Here is a 9,452-nt window from a genome sequence, read left to right as displayed (position 1 = left end):
ATCCATCATCTTTCTCTCTATACATTCATCCATCTGCCATCATCCTTCCAACCATCCATCCATCCATCCATCCATCCATCCATCCATCCATCCATGCTCCATTCATCCATCATCTATCTATCTATACATTCATCCATCTGCCATCATCCATCCATCCATCCATCCTCCATCATCCATTCATCCATCATCTATCCATCCATCCATCCATCCATCCATCCATCCATCCATCCATCCATCCATCCATCCATCCTATATTCTGTGTGTACACTGCTTTTTTGCATCTATCTGTCCCCTATTCAAATAGAAAAAAAACAAAAACCCCACTGCCATGAAGTCAACTTCTGTTCATAGTGAGTCTGTAAAGTAGAACTGTCTGTTAGGGTTTCTTCAACTCTAAGTATTTACTGGCACAGGCTGCCCCATTTTCCTGCTGTGGAGCTTGAAGTCGATTCAAAGTGCCGACCTTGAAGTTAGTACATGCATGCCTTAACTACAGCACCACCAGAGCTCCCGACCTTCTATCAACTTGTTCTTTAGTTTATCTATACATTTATTTTCTCCATTTAGTCACCTTCTAGCTTCTTCTTGCTGTTGTTATGTTGTCATCAAGTCACCTGTGACTCATAGAGATCCTATTCACAATAGCTCTGAATCCCACTCTATCCTGAGCCAGTCTCACTGTCTCCTACACATCTACCCCTAATACCCCAGTCACTGAGTCAATCCATCTCATCTGGGGTCTTCCTCTCCTGTGCTGCCCTCCACCCTTCTGAGCATGATGTCCTTCTCCAAGAACTGGTTCTTCATGGCAATATGCCCAAAGTATATGAGACAGAGCTTCAAAATCTTTGCCTCCAAGGAGCAGCCTGGTTTCACTCTCTTCAGAATAAGCCTGTTTGTTCTCTTGACAGCCCATGGTATATTCAATACTTTTCTACAGCATCATAACTTCTGTCATCCTTAGTCATTGTCTAGCTCTCTGATGTAAGTAATTGTAAAGACTGTGGTCTGAATCAGGTGCATCTTAGTCTCTAGACTGAAATCGTTGCTTCTCAGTACTCTGGAGAAATCCCTGATAACAGATTTTCCCAGTGCAATTCGTCTTTTGATATCCTGACTGCTGGTGTCAAGAGTATGGATTGTGGATCTGAGAAAGTGGAAATTGTTAACAATCTCAGTCTCTTCTCCATCTATTAGGGTGCTGTCAACCGGCCCAGTGGTGAGAATCTGTCTTCTTGATGCTGAGCTACATTCCTTGACCTTCTACAGCAAGCACTTCAGGTCCACCTCAGTTTCAGCAAGCAAGGTGTGTTATCTGCATAACATAGAATCTTCCTCCAATTCTGATGCTGCCTCCCAAATTATCTGTTCTGCATATAGATGGAAAAGTTATGGAGACATGATGCATCTCTGACACACTCCTTTCCTGATTTTGAACCATGCAGTGTTTCCTTGCTCTGTCCTGACGACTGCTTCCTCATCCAAGTATAGGTTTCACATGAGCACAATCAGGTATTTTGGGATTCCCATTTTTCTCAATGTTAGCCACAACTTGTTGTGATCCACACAGTCAAATGCCTTCGCATAGTCAATGAAACACAGATAGACATTCCTGAGGTACTCTTTGCTTTCAGCTAAGATCCATCTGATATTGGCTATGATGTCCCTAGTACCACAGCCTCCTCTAAACCTAGCTTGTACTTTTAAACAATTCTCTATCAAGATACTGTTCGTGTCATTTTGGGATAATCTTCAACAAGATTTTGCTTGTGTGTAGTATTAGTGATATTGTTTGATAATTTCCACACTCTGTTGGATCACTATTTTATTTTTAAATGCGTCTCTTCTATTTGTAGAATATGGATCTCTTCCAGTCAGTTGGCCGGGTAGTTGCCCTCCAGTTTTCCTGGCACAACCTGGTGAGCACATCCAGGGAAGCATCTGAATATTGCAGTTGGTATGCCATCAATTCCTGGGGCCTTATTTTGTTTTGTTTTAATTTTTTATTTTAATTGAGATTTTAAGAAAAGTTTCTAGAGAACTTCAATTTCCATTCATTCATTGTTGCACATTTTCCTTCCCACACCCTCCCCCTGCCTGTTTGCTTTTCTCTTTGAAAAAAAAAAATTCTTTTAGTGTTGCACAATTTCTTTCTTCCACCCCTGACCTGGGGCCTTGGTTTTTTGCCAAATCCTCCAGAGCACCTTGAACTTCCTTCTTCATCATCATTGCCTCTTGATCATATGTTGTTTCCCTCTATTTATTCACCATCAATTTACCCATTCATTCATGTATCCATCATCCATTCACCCATCCGTCAACCATCTACTGAACTTCTCATCAGACCATCCATCTAGTGACCCATTCTTCATTCATCCTTTAATTTATCCATCTATTAATTTACCCTAGAAGAATATCTCGACTATCATTAGACATCGGTGAGGTGTGGCATGAGTGTGCATCATGTGGCCACAATTGGGTAGACATGAGAAATCTCTCGTCTCTTCAATTCCTCACTTTGTGAAGGCGCCAGATGAATATACTTTGATTCCTTTTGGGATGTTGCACTCCAGGGATCTGACTAACATGTCCAGACAATATCCATCCTTTGCAGACAATGTCAATGAGTTCATTGAAACCTGTCCAGAGTCCCCAGATTAAGAACATTTTACTGTGTTCTCCTCCTTGTCTACAAGTGCCCACAGTGACTTGTAAGTTCATTCACACCCAGGGCAAGGTCTTGGGGAGGGGATGTACCTGGAGTTCCTCCTGTCTCGTTGGTCTTGGATACCTCAACTCATTGCCTGACTCGTTTCTTCTCATTATCGAGGCTCGTCAGAAATCTCTTCTCCTCCCTGACTTTGGGGTACTGTTTCGCAAAGCCATTGTGCTCTAGAAAATCACCTGGTTATTTCTTTATTTGGTAGCACATGCTGACGGCTGGATGTATTTTATTTGTGCTTTGTTTGTTTGTTTTGTTTTTTTAAGATAGATGGATTTTGTTTCCTATATACTGGGTTATACGAAGTTCATATACATTGTTTTTCATACCATATCTTTCCCATTTTCTTCCCCCTGCCCCTCTTATTATGTACTGTCTAGTCAGATCTGACCGGCACAGGAGATTGCCCCTCCTTCTCCAGTGGAGCATCTGGTGGATTCGAACCGTTCACCTTCAGGATTGCAGCGCAGCTTCTTGCCATTAGGCCACCAGAGCTCCCTTTGTTTGTATTTCTTAATACCTATCTGCTTGATTAAGATAGAAAGGAAATGCTTTTGTTGCTTTGTGTCACTACGGCCTGAAGTCTGAGATTTTATAGAGATAGAGATAGAGAGATAGAGATAGAGATAGCGATAGAGATAGAGATATTTCAGCATATATTTGTTAAAGAGATTAATAGGAAATCATTTAATTGAAAGACTGAATACTTTGGTTCAAATCTAAATCTGAGCATCATTCTGGGTCATTTGTTTCTTTATTTAGTAGCATTCATTGTATCTAGTTCACATCTATCTGTATTTAACATCTGCCTCCTTGAAGTATCTAATCCATATCTTTTGTGTTTAACACCTGTGTCCTTGAATAAGTTGGGGAACTTCTAATACCTTGTATCACCTGAGGCCAGTGTCTGCCATATATCCATATATTTACCAAAGGAACTCAGCATAGAATTGTTGAAGGGATAAATGAAAGAATAGAAAAATAAGTTAATAGAGGAATGATTGGATGTTTTGGTTAAAATCTGAACACTGATGAAATAAATATCAATGACTGGATGATGGATGGTCAATGGATAGCTCAGTGAATGGATGGATACATTAATAGATGGATGAAAAATGATGGATAATAGATGAAAGGGCAGATGGCTGGATGGATGGCAAATAATTAACGGATTGGTAGAAGGGATGATGATTCCGTAGTAGAATCAATATGTTTATAGAAGGACGGATGGTGGATAGATGGATTAATTAATCATAGATAAATAGGTGGGTAATGGGAAGAAAATGAATAGATGGATAAACTAAAAGATGGAGAGATAGGTGGGCTGGTGAATAGATGGATGAATTAATAATAGATAAATAAACATTAATGAATGGATAAAGTGAAGGATTAGTGGATGGATGGGTAGATGGCTGGATAACATAATGGATGGACAGACTAAGGGGTGAATGGATAGATTAACGGCACCATAGAAAACTTCTTCGTCTTTCCTCAACTGTCAGTCTGTAATGGTGACTCTTGCACATCCATGGGTCTGTGTGTGCAAGCATACGGGAAGATCTGTCAAGTCTTTGCATGCGAGTATGAGTGTAGAATGAGGTGACTTGAAGGCATGGCCCCAAACTATCATGGATACTGCCATGATCAGAGACATATCTAAAGCATCTTGTCGTGGCCACCAGTGTTTGTAAGATGTCTAGAGACTAAGCCTTGACCTGGAATTATTTCCTGAAAATGTCAGGTCCTCACAGGTCTAATGACATAGGCCCTTAGGAACCTGGGACAGGAAATCAAAAGAGGGTGAGGTCATATGATGGATGGGAGGTATGACAGGCCCCCAGGGTCATCAGACTGCTGCTCCGAAGAGGTCAGGAAGTCCATCCCCTTTCTTGGGGTCAGGAAATGCAGGACAAGGAGGATGGGAGAAAACTGGAGTAAGAAACCACGGCCATCTCTTGAGCTGAAGTCCAGAACTAGGTCTATCCCCCCAAGACTCCATTGGGTTGACTTGGTTGAATGAGCAAGAGGCTGGCAGACCTCAGAAGTGCTTGTCGTCACTCCTGACTTCCACATAGGGCAATGCCAAGGGCCAGTTCTCTTGAGGCCAGTATCGGACTTTGAGGGTGTGGCCTGGCATTTCGTACTTGGAGTCCATCAAAGCCATGGCCACCATGGCATAAGGAAAGGTGATGCTGATAAGGACATGCCTGTGGAACAAGGGGAGTGGTGGTTAGTTTTCTGTGGCAACTTGAGCTAGCTATGGCTCCCAGCAGTTTGGCCAAAACACTAGACGAGGCACTGTTTCATATTGTAATCTAATGCAATGAAACACCATTATCTCCCATAATACAATGTAATTAATCTGTCAGTTGAGAGGTGAGTTCTTTAGGGTTCAGCAGCAGATATTTAGTGATGCTCCCCACCTCCTCATTTTTGTTGTTAAGTGCCATCAAGTCAACTATGACTCATAGGAACTCTATGAACAGCCAACCTGAATCCTGCCCAATCTGTGCCACCCTCCTCATCTCTGACATACTAGAGCCCATTGCCACAGTCACTCTATCAATCTATTTCCTTCAGGATCTTTCTCTCCTTCGCTAAGACTCCATCTTCCAAGTATGATGTCCTTTCCAAGAAATAGCCTTACATAGCTACATGTCCATAGTATGAGCAACAAAGTCTCTCTATCTTTGCCTCCAAGGCACATTCGGACTGCACTTTTCCTCAGACATATCTGTTTGCTCTTCCAGCAGTCCATGGGATATTCAGTACTCTTCTCTAACACCACAGCTGAAAGGCATCAATTCTTCTGTCATTCTTATTCATTGTCCAGCTCTCTGATGAATAGCAGGTGATTGGGAAGACCATGGCCTGAACCAGGTGCACCTTAGTCTTCAGACATCATTACTCTTCAGCCTATTGGAGAGGTCTCTTATATCAGACTTGCCCAATGAAATACATTTCCTGGTTTCTCTACTGTCAATACGAAGAGTGTTGATTTGTTGTTATGTGCCATTGAGTCACCTATGACTCATAGCGAATATACATACAACAACTGAGAAGCCTTCCCTGTTCTGAGCCGGTCTTACTAACTCCAACATACCTACCACCATTGCCCCACTTACTGTTTCAATCCATCCCATCTGGGGTCTTCATCTCCTGTGCTGTCACTCCACCCTTCCAAGTATGATGTCCTTCTCAAAGGACTGGTCTCTCCTAGCCACATGCCCAAAGTATAGGAGATGGAGCTATTGTGAATCCAAATAAGATTAAGTCCTTAAAAGCTTCAATCCTTTCTCTATCATGTTGACTGTTGGTCCTGTCGTAAGGACCTTTGTTTTCTTGATGTTGAGATGTAATCCATACTGAAGGCTGTAATCTTTGATCCTCTGCAGCAAGTGCTTCAAGTCCTCTTCACTTTCCGCAAGCCAGGTCATGCCATCCACATAATGCAGGTTGTTAATTAGTCTTCCTTTGAGCCTGTTGCCACATTCTTCTTCATAAAGTCCAGCTTCTCAAATTATTTGTTCAGCATACAGATTGAATAGATATGGAGAAAGGATATAACCCTGATGTACACCTTTCCTGATTTTAAATAATACAGTGTCCCCTTGCTCCACTCAGCAACAGTTTCTTAGTCTGCACTGCAATCCCAAAGGCATACAGTTTGAGGAGACCAGATGCTCCCTAGGACGAGGATGACCATCTCCTCCCATGTGATTAAGAAAACCCACTGGTTTTCAGAGCTATAGGCTGGTTCTGACTCAACAGTACACAACAACAACAACAACAAATATGTGTATGTGTGTGTGTGTGTGTGTGTGTGTGTGTGTGTGTGTGTGTTGTTGTTATGTGCTGTTGAGTCACCTGTAACTCATGGCGACCCTTTGCACAACAGTCTCACTGACTCCGATACATCTACCCCCATTCCACCCAGTTACTGTTTCAATCCATCTCATCTGGGCTCTTTCTCTCCTGTGCTGTCCCTCCACTCTTCCGAGCATGATGTCCTCCTCCAAGGACTGGCCCCTCTTGGCCACATGACCATGTGAAACAGAGCTTCAAAATCCTAGCTGCTAATGAGAAACTTTGTTTCACGCTCTCCAAGACAGACTTCCTTATTTTCTTAGTGATCCATGGTATGTTCAAGACTCTTCTTCAGCACCACAACTCAAAGGTATCAATTCTTCATCTATCATCCTTATTCATTGTCCAGCTCTCAAATGTATAATAGGCAATTACGAAGATGATGGCCTGGATCGGGAGCAACTTAGTTTCTAGACTGACATTGTTGCTTCTCAGGTCTCTGGAGAGGTCTCCGACAACAGATTTTCCCAGTGCAGTTTATCTTTTTATCTCCTGACTGCTGGTGCCAAGAATGTTAATTGTGGAGCTGAGCAAGCTGTAATTCTTAACAAACTCAGTCTCTCCTCCATCTGTCACAGTGCTGTCAACTGGCCCAGTGCTGAGAATCTTTGTCTTCTTTATGTTGAGCTTCAATCCATATTGAAGCCTACATTCCTTGACTTTCTGCAGCAAGCCCTTGAGGTCCTCCTCAGTTTCAGCAAGCAAGGTTGTGTCATCTGCATAACATAGGTTGTTGATGAATCTTCCTCTGATCGTGATGCCATATTCCTCCTCATAAAGCCCAGCCTATGATCCATTCTGAATATAGATTGAAAACTTATGGAAATAGGACATGTCCCTGATGTACCCCTTTTCTGATTTTGAACCATGCAGTGTTTTCTTGCTCCATTCTGAGGACAGCTTTCTGGTCCAAGGATAGGTTTTGCATAAGTACAATCAAATGTCTGGGATTCCCATTCTCCTCAATGGTAGCCATAATTTGTTGTGATCCATGAAGTCAAATGCTTTTGCATAGTCAATGAAACATAGATAGACATTCCTCTGGTACTCTTTGATTTCTGCCAAGAGGAGGGTCAGCTATGGGTCCATTCCAACTCAACTGTATACAACAATAATAACAACAACAACAACAACAACACACACACCCCTATGCACTGTAGTCTTCAGTATGGGTTGAAGCTCAAAATCAAGAAGACAAAGATCTCACAATCAGGCCAGTTGGCAGCATCATGATAGATGGAGAAGAAATTGAGGTTGTTAACAACTACAGCTTGCTTGGTTCCACAATCAACACTGTTGACACCAGCAGTCAGGAACTCAAAAGATGATTGCATTGGGAAAATCTGCCCTAAAGGACATCTCCAGAGAACTGAGAAGCAACGATGTCAGTCTAGAGACTAAGGTGCTCCTGATTCAGGCCATGGTCTTCACAATTATTTACTATGCATCAGAGAGTTGAACAATGACTAAGGATGATAGAAGAAGAATTGATGCCTTTGAGTTGTAGTGTTGGAGAAGAGTCTTGAACATACCATGGACTGTCAAGAAAACAAATAAGTCTTTCTTGGAAAGGGTAAAACCAAGTTTCTCCTTGGAGGTGAGGATTTTGAAGCTCCATCTCACATACATTGGGCATGTGGCTATGAGTGACCAGTCTTTGGAGAAGGACAGCATGCTCAGAAGGGTTGAGGGACAAAGCAGGAGAGGAAGACCGATTGATACAGTAACTGGGACAGTGGGGATAGGTGTGTTGGAGTCAGTTGAGACTGGCTCAGAACAGGGCAGGCTTTAGAGCTGTTGTGCACAGGGTCACTATGAATCACAGGTGACTCGAAGGCACATAACAACAAGAAGAATGTGGGGGGGGGGCAGTTAGGAAAAGTCCAGATAGGGCATGGTGTTTCCAGTTACTTGCTTTGCATCTGAGACCTGGACAATGAATAAGGAAGGATGAAAGAGTAAGAATTGATGCCTTTGAGCTCTGATGTTTGAGAAGAGCACTGAACATCCCATGGGCGGCCGAGAGAAGGAACAGGTATGTCTTGGAGAGGGTGCAGCCAGAGTGCTCTTTGGAGGCAAGGATGATGAGGCATTGCCTCACATACTTCAGGCATGTTGCTAGGAGGGACTATTCCTTGGAGAGGGAAATGATGCTTGGAAGGGTGGAGGGTTTGCAAAGGAGAGAAGACCTCAACCACGTGGATTGACCTCATGACTGCTGCAATGGGCTCTACTTTGTCAGGAAGTGTGATGATGGCACAGAAAAGGATGGGGTTCAATCCATTATTCATAGGATCACTGTAAGTCATACTCTACTCGATGGCACCTTACAATGACAAGTGGGGCAAAATGCTGCACTGCAATCCAAAAGGCATATGGTTTGAATCTATCAATTGCTCCATGGTAGGACAGGCAGTCTCCTCCTGTGTGATTTACTGCCTCTGAAAACCCATTCAAAAGGGTCAGTTCTGAATTGACAGCACACAACAAAAACAACAAACAATATATATGTTGTTGCTGTTGTTACGTACCTTCAAACTGAAACCAACTATTAGCTGACCTGTAAGTCAGTTTTCTGAGGCTGTAAAACTCACAGAAGAAGATTGTCCACTTTCTTCCACGGAGCAGCTGCTGGATTAGAACTTAAAGTCTTTGAGTTGGCAACACATTCCTTACCACTAGACTATCATATATCTATGAAGAAAGAGAGTTTTATGTGGCAGATAGCTACACAGATACAGATCTAGATCTTCTCTACCTCTACACATCACTATATGCATATACACACTTACCTCTCTCTCTCTCTCTCCCTCCCATGTATCTATCTACACATATACCAGTATATCTATATCTATATATATCT

General features: G+C 42.5%; 1 protein-coding gene across 1 annotated transcript in view; it reads right to left on the bottom strand.

Annotated features, from left to right (window-relative positions):
• Nucleotides 1–4,760: 4,760 nt before the first annotated feature.
• ACER1 (alkaline ceramidase 1) overlaps nucleotides 4,761–9,452 on the bottom strand; it is a 36,563-nt gene continuing 31,871 nt past the window's right edge. Inside the window, exon 6 of the mRNA XM_006896424.1 lies at nucleotides 4,761–4,929. Coding sequence (XP_006896486.1) covers nucleotides 4,761–4,929 — 169 coding nt within the window. The remainder of the gene's footprint in view (nucleotides 4,930–9,452) is intronic.

This window comes from Elephantulus edwardii, unplaced genomic scaffold (genome assembly GCF_000299155.1).
Source record: "Elephantulus edwardii isolate Elephantulus edwardi_28Jun2011 unplaced genomic scaffold, EleEdw1.0 scaffold00185, whole genome shotgun sequence".
NCBI classification, from domain to species: Eukaryota; Metazoa; Chordata; class Mammalia; order Macroscelidea; family Macroscelididae; genus Elephantulus; species Elephantulus edwardii.
The sequence above is the reverse complement of the archived record's forward strand: the minus strand, read 5'-3'. Positions and strand labels throughout refer to the sequence as shown.